Source organism: Microtus pennsylvanicus, chromosome 3 (genome assembly GCF_037038515.1).
Source record: "Microtus pennsylvanicus isolate mMicPen1 chromosome 3, mMicPen1.hap1, whole genome shotgun sequence".
Classification (NCBI taxonomy): domain Eukaryota; kingdom Metazoa; phylum Chordata; class Mammalia; order Rodentia; family Cricetidae; genus Microtus; species Microtus pennsylvanicus.
This window is the reverse complement of record NC_134581.1, coordinates 128,960,292-128,983,815: the sequence shown is the minus strand read 5'-3', so window position 1 is coordinate 128,983,815 and position 23,524 is coordinate 128,960,292. Positions and strand designations below refer to the sequence as shown.

The window sequence follows — 23,524 nt, the reverse complement described above, 5'->3', positions numbered from 1 at the left end:
GTCTGGCTGTTCTGGAACTCACAGAGATCCACCTGTGTCTGCCTCCTGAGTCTGGGATTAAAAGTGTGCCCCACCACTGCCTGGCAACCATCTCTTCATATTAGGAGTTTAATTGTTAGGCAAAGAAGGAACTCCAGTCAAGCTGTTGCTAATAGGTTATAATGAGTCACAGCCTTGGACAAAGGCTGAATCCAAAATGCATTTTTTAATTCTTATGAATGAACATTTTAAAAGAAACCTAAATAAAAAGTTGGCAAAAATTTGAGCATTACACATACCCTACAATATAAATGAATCATGATGTTAAATAAACTATGCCTGCCACAACAGGCCAGTATTTGACAGTTTTATTTATACGGACTGTCTCAGAGAGGCATCTCCCGACAGAGCTTAGCAGTCACGCCACAGCTGGGTAGAATAGAGAGGAAGTGCAAATGGCTATGGACTTGGGGGAGGGGTTGATGTGTGACCTGAAAACAGTCTGTGGCGTTGACTGTACACATCTGACTTTATGAAGACCTTTAGTCCCAGCACTCAGGAGGCAGAGGCAGGCGGATCTCTGAGTTCAAGGCCAGTCTGGTCTACAGAGTGAATTCCAGGATAGTCAGGGTTACACAGAAGAACTTTGTCAAAAAAAAAAAAAAGAAAGAAAGAAAGAGAGAAATGACTAGACAGAAGCATTTAGGCAGAATAGGATTTTAGGATTAGCTAGTTAAACTGCCATATTTTTCTGAGCAGACATAAGGGCCCAGGAAGGCCAAAACGCATCAGCTGGCAGAACTGAAGCATATTGTAACCATCATCTCATTGTGAAATGGTCACAAGTGTATGCGCTATTCTGTGCTTACGCTCCAGCTGAAGCACTTTTGTAGGCAGAAAGATCTCCAGCTTAGCCTCCTTAGAAGACAGACCACTGTGACACAAATATGCCTTCAGATGCTCCAAAGTTTCGGCCATTATTGGATTTCGTCTTGCTTGTCTCCAACCCTTTGTTTTTGCAGGGTTAATCACAAGGCTGTCTCCTTTGATAGAAAAGATATTCCTCATATCTGCAAGAGAATATTGACTGCTGGGCTCTTCAAATCTTGGAACTTGAAAACAAACACAGGGAAAAATAAATGAAAAACAATAAAAAGATTCATATTGGACATTCCCAATGAAATACATTTTCACACATTGGGAAACGGTGAAATTGGAGGCTATATCTGTACTTTGTTTTCAAAATGATAATATTTGTACAAGTCCAAGTTAGATTAACAATAGAAATCATACCGTTTCTTCTTCTTCCTCCTTAAACTTACTGCGTAGACCAGGCTGGCCTCTCCTATTTCCTACAATTACACACTACACTTGCATACAATTGCACAACTAGGAGAGTGGCACTTTAGCATTTTTTTGTTCATCAATTTTGTTCATATTGTCTTAGTTTTTTCTATTACACCCCGCCCGTGTGTGTGTGTGTGTATATGTGTGTGCACGCATGCGTGTGTGTATCTGTGCAACCAGTTCTATGTAGTTTTACCACCTATGTGGATTTGTGCATCTCTCATCACACTCAATACACTTAACAGTTCAACAGCACAGGATCCTCCTACCTGCCTTCAATTACCCACATCCTCCTCTCTCCTGCATTACCCTCCTGTCATTGCTAGTCCCTGGTACTCACTGGTCATTTCTTTGGATTAGTTGGTAATATTTCATTTTATATGTATGCCACAATTTGCCAATCCATTCCTTTATTCAATGGACACATGAAATGTTTCCTGGTGGGGAATTTTTCAGTTCTGAGGATTAAACCCAGAGCCTTGGGTATTACTACCTGTGCATGGATCACATGACCCCGCTTCCAGGTTTCTACTTTTACTAAGGCTGCTGTGAACATCTGAATTCGTCTTTATATAAAACCGTGGTTTTAGAAAACAGACACCACCATCATTGCTCTTCTCATTGTATAAAGAGATAGCCTTGGAGGGGATTATTCAACTCAAAATTATTTTATTACATTACAAACTTTTGTTAAAGGTTTTAAACCATCCTTCTTGGAATGCTTGAAAAATGGAAAACTTTAACATTTCTTTTAACATTAGCTATGTAGAATATCTTTTGCAACCAATTTACAGACTCAAAAATACAAATTCTTTACACATACACATAAATATGTGTTAGATTATCTGGTTTCTTTTATTTCATAAATAAGGACCATGAGAAAGCCAGCCAGATTGAGGCCTTGTTTTTCTAATGAGCGTCTAAAAGATAACTGGCTTTCATGTTACGGAAGTCAAGGAAAACTATGTCACACTTATGCTATCTGCATGCCTCTGCCTATGCATTGTAGCTGCCATTCAGTAGCAAGCACTCTGTACCTGTAAGCATGAACGAGACCCAAGAGTTCCTGCAGCTTCCCAAGGGCCACAGCATGCAGTATTTATTAGCCGATTCTCCAGCACTAAGCAAATCACTGTAAAAGAAGAGTCAAAGTTTAACTCATCAATGTATTAGCTGTTTTATATAACAATTTTATTTATTTATTTATTTTTGGTTTTTCGAGACAGGGTTTCTCTGTAGCTTTGGTGCCTGTCCCGGAACTAGCTCTTGTAGACCAGGCTGGCCTCGAACTCACAGAGATCCGCCTGCCTCTGCCTCCCGAGTGCTGGGATTAAAGGCGTGCGCCACCACCGCCCGGCTTATATAACAATTTTAAAAGGAGTATTTTTCTAAGTTTTTTACATGTAAACGCAAGTAAAAAGGAACTCTATTTTGTAAATGTATAAAACTAAAGTGCAGCTGTTTAAACCAAATCTCTAATACTTTCTTTCCCTGAAAGATTTGGTATTAGTAAATTCCTTAATTAGCCCTGTTTGCCTAAAAATTGTTGTGATGCTTGGTCTTCATCGGTAATGTGACTGGATTCAGAGCCACCTCAGAGACTGAGGGGTGAGGCACCTCAAGGGTGTATCTGTGAAGGCATTCCGTGAGCTTAGGGCTGGCTGGGTGGTACCGTCCACGGCTGGGAATCCATGGCAGGATAAAAGGAGGGAAGGAGAAAGCAAATGCGCAATACATTTCCTGTTTCTGTTTCTCTGTCAGCCACGAGGTGAACAGTTATTGTCATATGCCCCTACCTCTATAACGATGTGTTGCCCAAGAACATGGGGCCAAGCAACTATGGATTAAACCCTCTGAAACCATGAACCAAGGTAAGTCCTTCCTCATTTAAACCGTTTCTGACAGATATTTGGACGTAGCAAGGACAAACATAAATAATGCAGAAATTGATTACTGATAACTACTAGTTGGGATAAAAACGTAGAGCGAGAAGATGCAAAAAACATGCAATATAGCTAGAAAAGGGCTGGTATAAATTTCTAGATAATGAAGTTGGGGCTGTTAGAGAGATCAGTGCCACTACAGAGAAGCTAGGCACTTCATAGGAGCTATAAGCATGATCCTCTCAGCATCTCAGGTATTAGACGAATGCCAGACATCACAGGCTCTAAGGTGTAAAACTCATTTGAGAAGAGAGTGATGAGGCACCTTGCTCCAATAGGGCCATCAGGGAAATGGCTCCCTTAGTGTTAAGTGCCTAGTTACTCAGGCACTACTATAGCCATAGTCTGAGGAGGCCTGACTACTGCTTTACTGGCAGCAGACCCTGGCATCAGCTATATGATGCTGGATTTTCAGGCATACAGAATAGAAACGCTATGGGGTCATGTACGCTTCAGGCACATTCTAAAAAGAAGACCTGGAAGCCAGGTAATATAACAAACAGGGTTGGATTTCTTGCAGTCAGCCTCCAAGTAGCTCTATGAAGCTGTTAGTAAAGCTGAAGCTGTAGTGAAGACCTCAGGGCATGTGGAGCATCTACTGAGGATACTGGAGGCAATGAGTGGAGTAAGCCCAAGAGGGAGTGTCCTGGCTAATCTTCTGACAACCTGACACAAGCTCAAGTTATCAGAGAGAAGTAACCTCAGTTAAGAAAATACCTCATAAGATCAGTGTGAAGATGGGCATTTTCTTAATTTGTGATTGATGGGGGAGAAGCCAACTCACAGTGGGTGGTGCCATCTCTGGACTGGTTGTCCAGGATTCTATAAGAAAGCAGTCTGAGCAAGCCATGAGCAAGCCAGTGGGCAGCACCCTCATGACCTCTGCTCCTGCTCCCACGTTCCTGCCGTGCCCTGTTTGGGTTCCTGTCCCGACTGCTTTCTATGACGGATGGTAAAGTGAAGTGTAAGCCTCCCGGGATGCTTTTGGTCATGATGTCTCATCTCAGTAATAGAAATCCTAGTTAATAAAGATAGGGTCGTGTGAACTGCAAATGGCAATGTTACGCAGGTCAGGCTGTCCAAGCCCCTTGGAGCACACATCAGAATGCTCCATGCTTCAGAGGCTGGGCATAAAATTGCAGGACTTTGTGTTTCCTTCTGGGTTTCATCTTTTCTTTCTATACTCTTCTCCCTCCATTTCAGAGTGGGGATATTCTCTGGGTCCTGCTGTATCCACTCTGCCCCGCTGTACACAGTGGCAATATGTCAGTTTCTTTTTGGTTTTACAGAAGTTCAAGTAAGAGATTTCCTTGAGATTCTTAATTTGGCCTTTTGGACAATGTAAAACTTTTAAGACTCTGGGACTCAAAGGACAGACTGAATGCATTTGGACAAGAGCCTTTGGGGGACAAGGAATGCAACGTGTGGTTTAAAGTGGTATGTCTAGGTGTGAAGTTGACACTAGGTATTTTCTCTATCACTGTAACCAAATGCTGAGTAGAAATAGAGTAAGGGTGAACAGTATAACCTGGCTCATGGCCTCAGAGGCTTCAGCCTAAGCTTAGTCCCATGAGCTTGGGTAAACATCATGGCGGCAGGAGCACTGAGCAGAAGACAGCTGCTCACTTCATGACCAGAAAGCAGAGGCACTTTCTGGTACTTTTTTGCTCTCTTCTTTCCCCCTCTTGCTTTGTCAGGAGCCCAAGCCCTTGGTGGCACCGTCTATACTCATGGTGGGCCTTCCTCCCACTCAGTTACTGCCCTCCGGCCACGTCCTCAGTCGCACCCATGCCTGAGCTTCATCTGTCTCCGAGGTGATTCTACATCTAGTTAGCAGGAAGAGTAACCCTTACAATCACTTTTATCTCCTTCAGTGTTGATTGTAAGATGGCTGTGTTTAATATTCACAGAGCAATTATAGCAAACATGTACGTATATATATTTGGATTTTTGAGGCAGGTTTTCTCTTTGTAGCCTGGCTGTCCTGGTACTCACTCTGTAGACCAGTTTGGCCTCAAACTCACAGAGATCTGCTTGCCTCTGCCTCCTGAGTGCCAGGACTAAAGATGTGCACGACCACCACCTGGTTAATATTATTTTTATGTAAATTTCTATTCTTGAGTCCATTATATATAGAAATTCTAGGCTCTCTGTTGCTAAGAATCAGAACCACACAAAAATCCTATTGACCGTACTTTCCCCAGAAGTGACAAGGCCCTAAATTTAGATCAAGCTCCTAAATTTTGGTAGGTATTGGGGGAGATGTGTAAAACCTGTGTGATGCTTTTGGAGTGCAGACGGGAAAGGAGGAAATGTGTATGAGAGTTAATGTCAACTACGGCTCATTAGTAGCTATAAAGCCTGGGCCCTGGTAGGGGAGGACTACTGAGCTACAAGCCCTCATTCCCAAACCTCCCATCTCCAGTAAAATGGAGAATTGATTAGGTTCTGTTTCTCAGTTCATATGGAACATAAATGAGGATGGCAATGGCTAGTATTTCTAGATACTGAATTGACATTATGGGATAACTGAAAGTAATATTTTTAGATCTAAACCACACAATTCACCCACACAAGCCAAAAATATATGTGTTATTTGATACAAAATGAGAATTGGGACAATTCTTGAAATTTACCAAGGCTTTTTTTTTTGATAATACACTTCAGATTATAGGTACTTATCCTGAAGTGGAAATAGGAAGAAATGCTTCAGACAGCCATGCCCAAGAAAAGCAAGTATTTTTGCCTTTAATAAAGCATTTTGAAGATGTGTTTCCCATGTCAGTTAGTAAGGAAATGCAACCTTCTTACAACCCGACTTTACTTTTTATCTCTCTAAAATCTAACGTGGGTCTTACATGTAGTTGGTACTACAACTAAGCCAAAAGTACAACAGTATTACTCAGTATTTCACTTAAAATTATTTTAGCTGGGTAGTGGTGGTGCACGCCTTTAATCGCAACACTCGGGAGGCAGAGCCAGGCAGATCTCTGTGAGTTTGAGGCTAGCCTGGTCTACAAGAGCTAGCCCAGGACTGGCTCTAAAGCTACAGAGAAACCCTGTCTCAAAAACAAACAAATAAAAAACCATAAAACCAAAAAAAAAAAAAGCCAAAAGAAAAAAAAAAGTAATTTCAACTCAATCCACAGTCAATGCCCACTCAGAAGTTAAGCTGGGAATATGGCTCAGAGGGATAACAACATTGACTGTTATTCCAGAGGTCCTGAGTTCAATTCCCAGCAACCACATGGTGGCTCACAACAATCTATAATGAGGTCTGGTGCCCTCTTCTGGATTGCAGGCAGAAATGCAGACAGAACACTGTATACATAACAAATAAATAATAAAAAATAAAGGTTAATAGTGGCAGCCAGCTTTAAAATTTTTTTAACTTTTTTTTAAAGCTTTATAATTGAGGTACTTTTTAAAATACAGGTAATCAGCACATAGTCTAGACTGGTCTGAAATCATGACCTTACTGCTCAGGCCCCTAAACACTGGGATTATAAGAATAATCCCTATAACTGGATTTATGCCTTTTAAGTGGAAATTTAAAGGTTTAAGCCAGGAGGAAGCGGCTTTTCTCTTGCTGTGATGAGTAACTATCAACTGTTTCAAATAATTCTAGAATCATTAACTGTTTTAAAAGCCATTTTTGTTCTAACTTTGCCAGATCATAATTCATCAGGCAAGACTTGTCTCATACATCTCACTAGGTATTCGAGTTCTAACAATACATAGAAAATGTGTAATGAAAGATTTATTATAGCTATTATATAATATTAGAACGCTAACTGAAATTTAAGATTATACTAATATATACTGGTTTCTGTTTCTGACTGCCAACCTGCCTCAGACAGATTGGAATATACAGAATAAATAAGACAAAGAACTTAATAAAGATTAACTGTGTCCTGCAAATGAACACCTTTCACCTTGGCAGAGGGACTAAAGTATTAAACAAATACTTTTATATTTGTTTATATATGTGATTGCACGATGACGCCATGCTGTTCCAGAGCTCACTCAGGCTACAGACAAGCCGAGCTCATGGCAGAGGTCTATACAGCACAGTTGCACCACAAGTGCAAATAATCCCTAGGCAGAACGTGAAGACATACGTAGGGCACTCAAGGCTGGCTCCTCCATGTCTCAGTCAGGCACCATACAGACCAGTAAAGAAGCGTACAGAACTCATGATGAGTGCTAGGACCTTTGCTGCAACTGCTTCCAGCCATCTAGGAATCATTCACAAGAAACCTGCAGGTGTTCCTGTAATTCTCCTGGAGGTGCTGGATTTATGATACGTTAAGCTCCAGTTTACAATGGGAATGAAGATGACTGTCCTGTTTATATTCCCAGTTTTGTGACCTGAATAAGAAGTTGAGTGGTTTTATTCCAGAATATAAACTAACTTACCCTGGAGAACACTAAATTTATGTATGCCACAAAACAAAAGACAGCATCCAAAGCTACCTCAGACTCTATCCGAGTCATGTTTGCTGGGATACTGAGATATACAATTTGGGGTCCAAGTAGAATATGATAATTTAGCTTTGCAGCATCAATTCTTTAAGACCACAGACCATGATGTGCAATTACAATGGGGTGCTGAACAGGTTTATCGATCAACCCGGGGTTCTATGTATCTGGTATTCTCAATACTGACGTCATAACAGCAGAGGTAAGCACGGCAAAGGACAGATGCTGATGGAAATGGGATCGGATTCCCTGGTACTCCTCTGGGAAATCAGTGGACAGACACCATTCTATAATCTTACGTACTTCTGCCACAGATCAGATGTATCATCTTTTAGAAGACTGTAACAAGTCTATAGAGAAAGAGACCGAGGCAAAGAGCTATTAAGAGCAAGTGATGGGTCAGGCAATTTAACTATAATACAGAGCTTCAAACCACTTATTCTACAGTTCACTGTGATTCTCCAAAGTCATACGGTGAAACCTTAATCCTCAAAATATCAGACTATGACTGTGTTTGGAGATGAGGTCTTTTAATAAAGAGGTAACTAGGTAAATGAAGACATTACCACATGACCAAAACCAACCCAGAAAATAGTAGCCTCCAGGACTATGAGGGAATAAGACATGTGGTATTTGTTATGAAATACCTTTCATGGCAGTGTGTGTCACTGGCAAGTGTTCAGAGGCAATTTCCTAGTCGTTCTATTCCCATGGAAGGATTTAAACTTTCAGGTTATTTACTTTTAATATTAATACATTAACATTCAAAATTCTAAAAAATATTATAAAAGATTATATTGTGAAAAATATCCTATCATATTGTCATATTACCTAGTTTCCTTCTAGGCAAAGTCAGTCTCATGTGTTTCTTAGGTCATCATCTAACAATATTCTCTGGGAAAAAACAGATGTGTGCATATATATTCATATCGTTCCCCCCGCTGTTTATAATACACATACAGTGTCATATCTTTTCATAACAGCATCTTGGAAGTGGCTTTAAATAGAGAGATTTCATTAAAAACTGCTTATCTTGAGCTGGGCAGTGGTGGTCACACCTTTAATTCCAGCACTTGGGAGGCAGAGACAGGCAGATCTCTGTAAGCTGAGACCAGTCTGGTCTACAGATTGAGTTCCAAGACAGCCAGGACTACACAGAGAAACCCTGTCTGGAGAAACAAAAAACAAAATAAAATAAAAAAGCAATTGCTTGTCTTGAACTGCGGCTTGGGCTTTGGATAAAATCTTTACTTACATTTTGCACACAGCAGAAAATGGAAATGTCTGAAATCCTGCACATAGTGAACTCACTGGAGAATGTTGCCTTGGTAAGCTTAGATTGGTTAGTGGCATTTCCAATTCTCCTGAAATATATGAAAATTAAAGTTATATAATACTGTATAAAATAAAATTTAGAACTCTTGTAAATAATTATTTGGTTTGATCAATTTGTTGCAATGAAATACCTGTATTATTTCTTTGGGAACTGAGCACAGTGTATATTCTACTAGAATATATTACTATACTCACCTCTCTTCCTCAGACCCTCCTACAGCTATACCTCCCATCCAGCTTTGTGTCCTATTACTGTTTTAACCATCAAATTCAGTTTGTGCTGCTCATACAGCTTTTGCTGCAACAACAAAGTATGTCAGCAAGAGAAATCTGGGGGTAGGGCTAGCGAGATAGCTAAGCTGGTAAAGTGTCAGAGCCTTAGTTCAATCCCAGCACCCATGCCTGCCAACAGCTGGGCATGACGGCATGCACTGGAAATCTCAGCCTATCTCTAAAGTCCCAGTGACAGATCCTATCTCAAAAGACAAAGTGGATGGTTCCTGAGGACTGACGCCCGAGGCTGACCTCTGGCTTACACACACACACACACACACACACACACACACACACACAAGCACACACACACACACACAAACACACATGCACACACACGCAATACAAGAAACTTAGATTCCTAGAGATATAAAATAACAGCCCCAAACTTATTGTCTATATAAAGAACTGCAGATTTATCACCTGGTATCTCAATTATGACTATGGTGACTTTAGAAAGCCACAATGACAGCTGAGCTTTACTGAGTTTTCCGCGTAAGTTAAATCCGCTTGTGTATGAGAAGAGTTTTCATTCTGACAGCTTATGTTGTCAGCACATAGGTGATAGTATTATTTTATTTCCAGAGTAAATTTTGGTGATGTTACAGAAATATAGGAGTAATTCTTTACCTTAATGAGTCAGGACTCTAGGTGTCCATGTCAGAGTTATAAATTAATAGAACTGGCCTGAAAAATCGACCTGCCTTTATTGAAAAGTAGTATAGTATAAAGCAATAAACACCCAAACAGATACTCATGTGCTCCAAGTGTAAATGTAACTAACAGTCTCATCAAAATAGCTTCAAAAGAACACAATTTGGTTTTATCTGGAACAAAACATGATGCAGAGTTTCCAAGTTTGATAAAATAGTGACAGAGCAGAGAATGATGTGACTGCTCTAAGGGATTAAAAAGTCCACCTTTTACGTGTCACAGGTGAGCAAGATGACTTAGCTGGTACAGGTGCTTGCCACCAAGCCTGAGGACCAAGTTCAAGCCCAGGAATGCAATGGTGGAAGGAGAGAACTGACTCCCACAAACTACCTGCTGACTACTACACGCACCACGCATCACCCCACTAGATAGTATGTAATTTAAAGGGTTTGTTTTTAAGTATAACAAAAATCAACAAGATTTCTAATACTGAAGCAAAATATAAAGTTTTGGGGCTGAAGTAGTGGCTCAGTAGTTAAGAGCATTTGCCACCCTTCCTAGAGCCCAGGTTTGAGGCTCAGCAGCCACACTGGGTGACTTACAATCACCTGTGACTACAGTTTCAGGGCATCTGATGCCCTCTTTTGGCCTCAGATGGCGCCTGCATGCGCACGGCACACATATATACACTCAGGTACATACATAAAATACTAAAACAATAAAGCAATATTTAGTCGGATGTAATTTACAGTTATGTGTGTGGGAGAACACATGAATGCACTGTGTGGAGACCGGAAGTCAGTGCTGGGTGGGTGTCTCAGTCACTCTCTGCCATACTGTTTTGGTATGGGGTCTCTCACTGAACCGGTGGTGTGTGGCAAACTCTTTACTGACTAAGCCACCTCCCAAGCCCCAAGATTTGCACTTTAATTTTAGTCGTATTTCCTCTGTTCATCTTCCCCAATATTTGTGACTCTGCTCTGTATGTGACCCCTTCTGCTGGTGACAAGATCCTGAAAGGACAAATAAGAAGGAGAGGAAAAGGGAAAGAAAACAGGTAGGAGCATAATGACCAAGCTCCTGAACAGGAAAACCGATCCACAGCAGACTACAAGTGGGAGTTTAGTGTTCTTCTCCATCACATAGCAAACTCTTGGTGACTCAATGACTTAGGCAAAATCTCTACCAGCTTCGCTGCCTTCCAGCTCAGATGGGCTTTCAGTGGGTAAGATCTCTGTGGAGCTGTATTCCATATCCTCAGCATCAGACTCATGCTTGGTAGAAAGATCTGAAATAGAAGAAACTTATCAACAAAAGCACCTACCGTTGTAATGCTATTCTCTGGCATCTTCCTTATCCTTATCACTTTACTGTAGACTTTTTTTCTTTTAGAGAGAACTGGATACTCTGAAGGAAATGCTGACATAATAAATAAATTCCTATTCTTCAATGCAAGCTCCCTCTCACTCCTCATATATCAATTAAAATCACCAAAGGAATATAAAAACGCAAAAATCAGCACAATGATTGGAAGCTAAAATAGGACAGGTAATCCTGTATGTCATGAACATCAAAGAAAACAAACACTTCGAAAAACCTAATCTTCACCCTAAATGGCAACTTTCTAAGCTCTATTTAGCCTGAATTTTACTTGTGGTTCTGGAGGTTAAAACCAAGCCTTGGATATGCTGGGCACTCTGCCACTGAACCACACTTACCGGACTGGTCTGTGTTACTAACTAGTTAGTCCCAGCTGACTGGCATACTGTGCCTAGTACTTTATTATTGTTATTATGTTACATGTTTGTGTATGTGTGTATGCACATGCATGCACACCTGCACTACGTGCATGCGGAAGCTAGAGGTTGATGTTGGGTATCTTCCTCAGTCACTTTCCACATTTTTTTTCAGACACAGTCTCTCACTGAACCCGGAGCTCGCTGGTTTGATTTGCTAGACTGGCCAGCAAGTCCCAGGGCTCCTCCTGTTTCAGTCTTCCCGGTGCTGGAGTCACAGGCATGTATGATCATGTTTGGCTTTGAGTGGGTGCTGAGGAGCAAACTCAGGTCTTCGTGTCTGTGTGTCAAGCACCTTACTGATGTAGCCCTCTCCCAGCCCTGTTCCTCATTTTTAACATCATCCTTTCTTTCTTTGTAGCACACAACTCTTGTAAACACTATACACATTAATTCCTTGAGTGCAACACAGATTTTCCTGTTTTTTTTAATGAAATTATTAGTCATCTTATATTGGTATGTACATTTAGGCTTTTCGCGCCTGCATATTTTATGATCTTAGAATTAGAAAATATAAAAAAAATGACTGTCAGGAGAAGGCCCTAGGAGAACTGGTGGTAAACTGGCCCCGAGGTACTTTTCCAAGTTACAGCTTTTTACTGGGTGCTGACTGGGACAACCAGAACTTGGATAAAAATATGTAGTCTTATTGTCTTGAAAGATTTGAAGACAGATCTATCTGCACTAGAGTTCCGGGTTAACAAAGAAGCTAGGAAGTGAAGTCAGGAAAGGAAAGAGCAACAGAGAAGTCCCCAACTCGACATAAATATTCTCTGCCTAAATCTTAAGCTGACTCCTGAACTGCAGGCTTCAAGTGGTGTCCAGGAAGATCAGTTAAGGCCCAAAGAATACTTAAAGACTTCAACTTATCACTGCTCTAGGGGTGAAAAAGTCTGCAGTTTTTGAGCCAAGCTGACAAGTTAGTGTGAAATAAACAACACTCTCATTAGCAGGACATAGCAGAATTAAAAAAAAAAAATTGCAGAAGGAAAATACAGCTAACTTTATTTTGTTTTACATTTCAAATATCACTTTTTACTACTTTATCATGTATTTTGAAATTTGCAAATTTAACCCAAGACAAATTATTTAAATCAAGCCTTAACATCAAAGTTTGACAATATAAGATGATAGGACTTTACCCCTTTGTTCTCCACTTTACAGCTTATCTGTTTGCTTTACTGTGTCTTTCAATTTTATTAATGCTCATTTTGAAGAATGGCAATCAACAATTCTTCTCTTTATTTTATAATATGAGTTCTGAAGATGCTCTCAGGTCTCTTTTGCAATGCCTCATGAATACGCAGCCATATGATGTTGCCATGTTCATCTTAACTTATACTGCTAATAAGAATCTAGGGATAGGGCTGGAGAGATGGCTCAGTGGTTAAGAGCATTGCCTGCTCTTCCAAAGGTCCTGAGTTCAATTCCCAGCAACCACATGGTGGCTCACAACCATCTGTAAGGAGGTCTGGCGCCCTCTTCTGGCCTTCAGGCATATACACAGACAGACTATTGTATACATAATAAATAAATAAATATATATATATAAAAGAATCTAGGGATAGGATATAGTTTGACCATAACACATTTTTTCTCTTTTCCCCTACCTCCATCCCGTTAACTTTGAGGCAGGGTTTAATTACTTAGCCCAGGCTGGGCTAAACCTCATAATCCTCCTGCCTCAGCCATATGTAACACCATGCACAGGAATTTTCTTCTCTATCCTGGCTTCTAAAAAGCTTGTATTCTGCCAGAATAGAAATTATAATTGCATTAGCATGGCATTGCTTCCTCCTAAACCATAGGGTTTTCTTTATAATGTTCCTCCACTCCTCCCAGTCCCATCCCAGACCTTCCCTTTTCTCCAGATACACTCCTCTTCAGGAAAGAAAAAAGAAGAAGAAAGGAAGTGCAGCTGGTGGAAGAGACAGGGACTTAGGGGGATGGGCGTGGTTAGAAGTAAACCTACACAACTACAGCCACCTCATTATTTGACAAAAACATTAAAACACATTAAAAACAACAACCACGAAAACCCAGCCTCTTTAACAATGGTGCTAGGGAAACTGGATATCCGCAAGCAAAAGAATGAAGCCAGGCCTCTCTCTAACCTATCATAAAAGTCAACTCAAAATGGACCAAACACCTTAATATAAAACTGGAGACAATTTTCTTTCCTCTCCTCCAGCCAAAACAAAGTGCCCTACGGAAAGAAAGTCAAAGATATAGGTGGTCCTGGTCCCCACCGTCGTGAAGAAGCTGAAAATGTGGTGACCCTGTTTTGGACAGGACCTGCAGTGCCAAAGAAAGCTCACCCACTTCATCAAATGGCCCCACTACATCAGGCTGCTGCCTCTGTGACTAAGGAAAGCTGTTGAGGTCAGGAATATGTCAGGAGTGTCCCTGAATGAAGAACTAGAGAGGCCACTGCATGAAGTTGTGAAGGTGAAGCCTGGATTGTCTTGGAGACACCAAGATGATGGAGATGCTAGAGCCTTGGGATACCTGCCACGGAGAGCTACTAACAGGGAGTGGAACCAGCCCAAAAGAAAGAAGTGTGTTACAGTCAACAAAGCTGAAAGGAATTGGAGATCTGAAGACTGCTCTGACATCAGACATAGAGATATGCAGAGTCTGGAGTTTGCCCAGCTGGTTTTTGGTCTTGCTTTGGTTCAGTATTTTCTCACTATGCTCCCTTCCCTACATTTTAGAATGGTAATGTATTCCTTGTGCCATTTTTGGTTGGATGTATGTGATCTGCCTTTTAATTTTATTTTACAGATTAGAGTTAAGAGATTGTGTGACTCTCAGAAGAGGCTTTAAACAGTTGAACTTTAGACATCATTAAGTTTAAGGATGTTTTAGACTATGGGGACTTCTGAAGTTGGACTGAATATATTGTTGCATTATGATATGGATACAAGTCTTTGGGGGCCAGGAATGGAATGTGGTGGTTTGAAAAAAATTAAAAAGTAGTGGCACTAGTGGAAGGTGTGGCCTTATTGGAAGAAGTGTGTCGTTGTGGAGGTGGGCTTTAAGGTCTCCTATGCTCAAGCTACTTTCAATGAGATAGACTACTTCCTATTGCCTGTAAATCAAGATGTAGGACTCTCAGGTGCCATCATGTTGGCACCATGAATAATGGACTGACCCTCTAAAAATATAAGTCATCTCAATTAAATGTTTTCCCTTTGTAAGAGTTGCCATGGTCATGGTGTCTCTTCATAGCAATAGAAACCCCAACTAAGACAATATATGTATACAGAAAAAACATGTACATAAGTATTCATAGTAAGTTTATTTATAATAGCTAAAGAATATAAACAATTCAAATGTCTATCAAAAGATGTGTAGGTAAATAAATTGTGAGAAAACATCTCTACAATGGGATATTATTTGGCTATAAAAACCAATGAAGTACTGATACATTCTATAATATAAGTTTGAAAAATTATGGTTCGTGAAAGAGGCCAGACACAGGAAGACCACACATTGCATGGCTGTATTTTCACTGAATGTCTAGAATAAACAAATCTAAGTTGGGTGCTCAGGGTTGGGAATGTAACCCAATGGCAGAATTCTTGTCTAGCACATGAAGGCCCTGATCCAAACTCCAACACCAGAAAAATAGCAATAATGTGATCAATATGTAAAGAGTCTAACAGTAATTAATGATCCTGATACTTCAACATGTAACTTACAGAACATCTCTATAAAGTATTTTAATAAATAAAAACTCAATAACGTAGTTTTTTACATGAAACACTTTTCTAAATAAATTCTCACCTCTTTTGAAAGGTTTTTCATTTTCATCTTCATGATCCATTATTTCAGGTATTGAGTTTAATGATTCCTTCAGTTCTGATAGTAATAGAGTGGGAATTTCTTGTTTGGGGATTGTAGATATTAAGAATTCAAACTCATAACGAAAAACTGATGGCTGAAATAATGTAACATTAAAAAAACTTAAGAGATAGTTCCACATAAATATATTAAATGGATGTGTTTGTTTAAACAGGGTCACACAAAATTTAAACTTAAGTAATATTCTATTTTAAATGTTTATTTATTTATTTATTCATTCATTTATTATGTATACAATATTATGTCTGTGTGTATGCCTGCAGGCCAGAAGAGGGCACCAGACTCCATTACAGATGGTTGTGAGCCACCATGTGGTTGCTGGGAATTGAACTCAGGACCTTTGGAAGAGCAGGCAATGCTCTTAACCTCTGAGCCATCTCTCCAGCCCCAAACATTTTTTTTTTTTTGGTTTTTTGAGACAGGGTTTCTCTGTGGTTTTTTGGAGCCTGTCCTGGAACTAGCTCTTGTAGACCAGGCTGGTCTCGAACTCACGGAGATCTGCCTGCCTCTGCCTCCCAAGTGCTGGGATTAAAGGCGTGCGCCACCATCGCCCGGCGTCTATTTTAAATGTTATACAGATGTTTAGCAGTCAAAAATAAATACATCTTACATGCAATTCTTTCCTTGAGTAATATTTTCTATAATCCCAACACCTTATCAATACACAGTATCTCTAATTATGTGTGTGTTATATTTTTGGTTAATAAAATATTTAGATATTCTAAATTAAAAAGAATTACTACAGAAAATAATAGAAAATGGCATAAGCTGAATAGCTGATAGAATGGAGTTCATTTCTACTGCACCCCAAAGACAATATTCTCCAGCAAGCGAGACTGCACCACTAGAATCAACAAGCGAGGGGGCTGGAGTCAGTAAGGCAATGAACAAACTAATGTCCTCACCAACCTGTCACATTTTATCTGTAATGAAGCCCTTATGCACTGTGTGTGTATGTGTATCCTCTGAATGGATTAAGAAAAGGCCCAATGTATAAAATTATTCTGTTTTCCACAAAACATGATATGTGTGTTTAAATTAGAATGCCCATATAGTTAAGTTTATAACTTTTAAATTTAACTACTTAAATTTCTATGCCAAGTATAGTAACTAAAATTACTAACAGAGGTTTGAAAATTCTCTGTACCTGCACTTCCCACCAGACCAATTAAATCAGAATATAACTGGGTAGATCCAACTTCAACCTCAAGCTAAGGCTGAGAATCATTATTTGGAAGTTAATTTGGCTCCATAATTGACACATATTCAACCTAGTATCAAAAAATTTTAGTATAAGGTTGTAAACACGCAAAATAAATTCCTAAAATTTATAAAGGCGTATTCCCTTCCTTCTACAAATACATTACAGAAAACAGATGTTACAATTCTATTGAAACATACTAGTTTCTTCTTACAAAAGGTCTCCTCAGCCATATGGAAATCTCTTACAGAAGGTTCCAACCGTTCTTGAACAGAGAAACACTCCCTTAAATAAAAAATAAAACAAGATTAGTTAAAGCTTACTAAAATCATTTAACAAATATTGCCAATCAAAACACACTAAGTTTAACATGTGAGCTGAGATGAAGTGATGGAACCCTTGCCAACAGCATCTAAACCTATGGCTGTTCAAAGAATGACCTCATGTATAAAAGCAATATCAGGCAGTTACATACGTGAACTGATCCTTTCCACTGAGCTGTTCTTTGAAATCTAAAAGCGGATCCTTAACCTGATAGAGCTTCAGTCTGCTCAAGATAGTATCCACAGTTGGTAGATAATCGTCCACTGCCTTATTTATAAAAATCAATTCCTCATCAATAAGTAATCCTGAAAAGAAATAAGGAATTAAAAATCTAATAGTTATACCAGAGAGCTAGAATTAAATATTAATGGGTTTTTCAAACACATTGAAATCATTAGTTCTCCTTTATACTATGAATATAAAACACAGAATATAATACCCAGACAAAAGGAATAGCTCAATAAAATATCGTATTTAGTACATGAAGTTGGAGACAAATGTTCTGAAAGAGTAGTAGTATAATGGCATATACTTTATCAACAAAGACTGGCTTAATTAATAGAGGAAAATATTTTCTACTTGAAACTAGTACCAAAAGTGTAAAGAAATAAAAGTATTGGCCTCTGGCTGAGTCTGGTTTTCTGTTTTCGGGATCATCTCATCTGTGAGGACATACAATGAATGAATATGGTCTAGAGAGCCTACACTTGAAAGCACTGAGTCCATCACTATAAAGGAATGAAAACTATATCCTGAAGCATCTACTTGGAAATGATGACATACTTTACATATTTAAAACACCACTGATAATAGTTAACTGATGAGCTGAAACTCCTTTTCTATCCCAACCTGCTATGCTTGTGCTACTTTAGAATCTTGGTTGGTTGTGTGAGCGTTTCTGAGCTGTGCAAGGGAACAGTAAACTGGCCCCCTTCTTCAATAAGTTTCTCAGCAGAAAGGGAAAGGAAAATGTATGTTCAGAGAAGGAAGCACTCAGAAAGTTAAAGTCTCCACCATGAAAGATGCCTTGAGTGTGACGAATGTATTATCTTTTGTTCTGGGCAGTAGTCTTTCCGTTAAGTGGTGGCAGCAGGTCTCAGGAGAGGAATAGCATGTAGTTTTCAGGTAGTGACGTCTCATGACCAACTACATAAGTGATATGTATGTACCTAGTTGATACGTGACAGAAGAGAAGCAGCCAGGGAGCATCCCTTGCCCATGCTGAATGTAAGAATCGAAGAACTTGTGATAAACTAGCCTCCTAAGAGACCACCCAAATAATTTAAGTTCCTGCCAATCTCATAATGTGATACTGCTGAAAGATCCTCAACCAAGTCCACATCAAAGCAGGGATTATCTGAGAAAAATAGGGGCTGATTGTTCATATAATTCACCCATTCTGCAAAGTACTGATAAAGTCATGTTGAAGGTGAAAACAGCATTATTTATATGCCCATATCCTCTTTAATTCTCCAATCACAAGCTCTGGGGCTGTCACACCAGATAAAGCCACATCCTGATATTTTACTGCATGGGGCCATCTCATGTCACTGATGAGTCTTGTTTTCCAAGCATTCATCCTTCCTTGACCCTTTCAGTCCCCGAGATTCAACTACCATTTTTGATGTAGCCACTAGATGTCAGCATCTCACCACAGCCAGACAAAGGCTGTTTTCACCAAGGCATGGTAGCTTCCTTATACAACTAAGGCTGTACTGTATTCCCAGAGTTCTTACTTCACAGCAACTATGTGTGCTCCACACTGTTTTACTATGCTGTAGAAAATGACGTGCAGGAAATACAAATCTGGTCAATTATGAAAGAAGCAGGAAAAGAGGCTCAGTGACAAGAAGGAAGACAGGACGATTTTTTGCAAAAATTACATCTGTCTGTTTAGAAAAGTCAAGTTAGCTAGATTAAAACAGTAAGAATTCCATGTTTGTGTAGAAATTACTAAAATAATGATTTCCTAATGGGTAACCGTTGAGAATTTTTCTAAAAAAATTGAATAAAAGGCAAGACAAACAATCCCCCACTCCCAACCCACCCCCAGTTAGGAAAGCTAATGAAAATATCCTAAATGACGTGATATTAATTTTCCAGAGGCGTGACTGGGAACATTTGGGGAAAGTGACTCCAAAGTAAATCCAGACAAATAAACACATGAAGTTGGAAAAAAACAAGAGAGAGACTGCTAACACACATCACAGGTCTGTCTATAAGAGCTCAAACTATGTGACACCAACACACCAGACAGAACAATATGAAACCCAGAATAAAGCTGGAAATGGGTAAGAACTTAACACTTAATATAAGCAGAATTTCTGGTGGTGGGAAAGACTCTTAGCTAAATAATATTGAGACAAATGCCAAAATATTTTTAAAATATCCCTATTTAAAAATTAGTGGGTGCTGTGGTACACACCTAAAATCCCAGTACTCAGGAGGCAGAGGCAGGTATATTTTTGTGAGTTTAAAGCAGTCTGGTCTACACAGTAAGTTCTAGACCAGCCAGGACTATATAGCAAGACACTGCCTCAAAGCAAACACCTTAAACAAAAGAAAAGTTATATAATAGATAAGAATAAAGTAAAATTGTTCCAAGACAAATGCAATACAAAAATATATAAAACAAAACACCAGCAGAACTGATCATATTAAAGTTAAATGCATTAGGAAACATTGGTATCTTTACATATAAAAACACATGCAAGAAAAAAAGGAGAAATCATTTCACAAAAGAAAAATAGCCAATACATACTAATAACTTTTAAATCTAAATAAATATACATTTTCCCATCACACTGGTTTATGTGCATTACCATGGTAACAGCAGTAACATATCCAGTGATGATAAGGGTGGCGTGAATAAGGTTTGTATTCTCAAATTATACTAGTGGTGCTAAAGCTAGGGACAAAATCATGGGAAACACTTTCACCGCCAAGATTAACCTCAGTGAAATGATGGGTATCTATCCACGTGTTTGACGTGAACAACATATGTAACTACAGAGAAAATATATTAGATTATGAAGATAATAAAGTAATGTTATGACAAGGACACCAAAGGAAAACAAGTTAAACATTATTTCCCCTTAGCTAATTGATTTTATCCAACAATAGCTTATAGTTTGCCACAAGAATAATAACAGCTCTTTGTGTTTAGCCTGATAGTTTTTATAAATCACCTCTCTCTACATACATAATTTAATATAAATATATTTTCATCTCCACAAAATTTTACAAGAACTATTTTAATAAATCAAGAGAAATTATAGGGAAAATAAACCATAATTCACCCTAAGCCTCAATAACGGCTTTCCCCAAACTGCATCACATCAAAACAACAGCAAAACATCTGAGCTATTTTTTTCATGCTCAAAATACTCCCCCCCCCCCACACTTTTCAAAACAGGGTTTCTCTAAGTAGCCCTGGCTGCCCTGGAGCTTACTCTGTAGTGTGTGCCACCACTCCTAGGCATAGCATTTCTTAAATAGCAGGAGTGATTATATGAAAGACCTTCAAGTTTTGTCACTAAACACAGAAGAGGCCATTATAATACAAGAAAGCCAGTTCTTGGCAAGCTGTGAAGAACTCGACTTGCTAGAGTGTAGATTGGAAAATAGTTTGGATAAAACATAATTTTAGTCGGTACTGACAACAACCTTTTAAAACCTGGTGCATTTCTTGGCCTAGTCTGACCATAACTCCATCTATGACTTGAACTTGGCTTTCACATATATTAGATGTTTTGAGAAATAACAAACAAGCATAACTTCAGAATCCAAAACTTAATGTCCCACTACACTTCCATATCACGAGATCTGGACTCAAAGCCAATGACATTCCAGAACATGCTGGAACACACCATGTTCAAATCTGTACATTTTGAGTTTCAGCAAACTTAAACTACAAGAAATCAATTTGCGAAAAGTATATTAGTATGAAAGAGAAAATACTGTTAGCATGGCAAAACTCAGACCTGTAACCATGTAGGTAGATTTAAAATACAACTGAACAAAGGCACATAGAAATTAATCTATGTACATTAATAGGAAACGTCTTACCACTTCCTACCTTGGTGCTCGGCTTTCACTCCCGGGTAGTGTGGGGAGCACTTGATAGGTGTAAAGTCTTCTCTGTGGTCCTTACTGAGGGATGAGCTGACATCCTCTATTCCAGTTGGAGAGTTTGGGTTGGAACTGGGAACAATTTCCTCAAACGTACCGTTAATTATCATTCCTGTAACTGTCTTTCTGTGACATAAAATTATTGATTGTATATGTATATATCTGAAGACATTTTTATTAGTAAGTAGTACATGTTCACTATGTAAAATTTGCCAAATTCCAATGGATACTAAGAAAATTATCTGTAGCTCCACTCGAAAGGAATGCAAAATTATACAAATTTCTAATTACACAGTATTTACATATATAGTAATCTATAACCTGTTTATTCCTACCCAGCTGTGAATAAGGAGCCTATTCACATGTTAACCACTGTCCTTCTATTTGACTGACTCTCTATTTGAGTGAAGAGCAGAAATCCATTTATCATTGCTATATTTTGGATCTTGTATAACTTCTCGAAGGCCCATGTGTTAAAGGCCTGGTGTGCTGAGTGGCATTACTGGGAGGCAGGAGAGCTTATAAAGACAGAACCAGCTGGGAAGTTTGGAGCCCTAGAGGTATGTCCTTAAACAAGACAGTGGGACTCTGACCCTTCCCTTTTTCTCTCCCGCTTCTGGTCCATGAGCTGAGAGAGCACTCTTGCTCTGCCATGGTCTCCTGCCACTGCACTGGCTCACCACAGGCCCAGATCAATGGAGCATGCTCAGAAACTCTAAAACTGCAAACCAAAATAAATCCTCTCTAAGTTAATTGTTTCAAGTACTCTGTTAAAGTGATGAAAGCTACCACACTTAATAGTAACTGTCAGTTACTTCATCAGCTCTCCCTTCCTGGAAGTTGAAGGTTCTCGTCACTGTTATTAGGAGCAATAATACAAAGACCATTTTTGTATGCTTAGCCAATCATTTCCCCAAAATGCACTTCCGAAAAACAGATGAAGTTTTGGAGAAGTTACATAGATTCATTTTTATTTATTTATTTGCAACTTCTGCCACTCATTGCCAGACTTCCATTTTATTTTATATTCAATATCACTCAGATCTTCCCCTCCTAACCCCCACCTCATTGTTTTATCCCAGCCCCCAAGCCCAAGCAGCTATTCCCTGGGAACCCTCAGGCCACTCCAGCCCAGGAAACATGTAGGCCAACTGCAGATCTTTACCCCTCTCTCAGTTCCTTCAAGTCCAAATCCCCCCTCCCCAGTCTTATCCCTGGCTCTGTAGCAGAGCACCTGCCCCTTCCACCTCCAACTCCAGCAGATACTCCCTGGAGCCCTTGGGTCGCTCAGGCCAAAGAAGCAAGTAGGTTAACTACATATCCTCACCCCTCCCCCAGCTCCAACAGGTCCAGTCCCCTAATCTCACCCCATCCCAATTTCATCTTTAGCTCATCTGCTGACTTCCTGCTGTAGCCTCTCCTCACTCTTTGCCCTTATTCTCAGGGGCTAAGCAGGTTCTGGTGGAACACTCTGCCTTCCTCCCTCCTAGCCCATCCACATTCCTAAATGTCAGCTCCCAATACCTAGAAACACATTTTACCTGGAACCCCCAGTAACCTCACCTATCAGGAACCCAGAAGAATTTCCTATTGGGCAACACATAGCCACCATACTCTCCTAAGAACAAGAGAGGGCATCAGAAACGCAGGAACAAAACAAAACATCTACCCAACAAAGACAAGACCAGATATCAGCACCAAGAATTAATATCTTCCCAAATCCAGATGTCTAGGCACCAGAATAAAAAACACAATCAATAACAGCCAGGACAGTATGTTTCCATTAGAGCCCAACAACTGCCACAACAGGCCCGAGTATGGCAATGTAGCTGAGCACAAGAGGGATCACAAAACAGCCTTTATGACTATGACAGAGCTCCTTAAAGAGGAAATGAGTGAGTCCTTAACGAATCATCTACAAATCTAGCCATGCAGAAGGAGCTACAAAGAAAAAACTCCAACCTAAACAGGTTAACCACACCTAAAAAAAAAAACGTAAGAAATAAATAATCCCAGACAAGAAAATCAAGACAGAAAACACACACATACACACTCCACTGTCTGAACATGGTCACAAGGATGAGCCATGGTGAACAATGCCTTGGGGAACTGTGAGAGGCTCCAGGGAAAATGCAGGGGGCCTTTTACCTCAGGTGCATTTTGTTCCCTGGATTGGTCTTGGATATGAGTTC

The 23,524-nt window shown here is 39.6% G+C and overlaps 1 protein-coding gene across 1 annotated transcript in view; it reads right to left on the bottom strand.

The window, feature by feature from the left end:
• The window catches only part of Shoc1 (shortage in chiasmata 1), a 66,645-nt gene that overhangs the window by 29,996 nt on the left and 13,125 nt on the right, over positions 1-23,524 (bottom strand). The window contains exons 4-11 of the mRNA XM_075967119.1: positions 21,280-21,458; positions 17,353-17,506; positions 17,078-17,162; positions 15,599-15,752; positions 11,200-11,301; positions 9,007-9,115; positions 2,364-2,458; positions 849-1,091 (exon numbers count right to left, since the gene is read on the bottom strand). Of these exons, the coding sequence (XP_075823234.1) occupies positions 849-1,091; positions 2,364-2,458; positions 9,007-9,115; positions 11,200-11,301; positions 15,599-15,752; positions 17,078-17,162; positions 17,353-17,506; positions 21,280-21,458 (1,121 nt within the window). The remainder of the gene's footprint in view (positions 1-848; positions 1,092-2,363; positions 2,459-9,006; positions 9,116-11,199; positions 11,302-15,598; positions 15,753-17,077; positions 17,163-17,352; positions 17,507-21,279; positions 21,459-23,524) is intronic.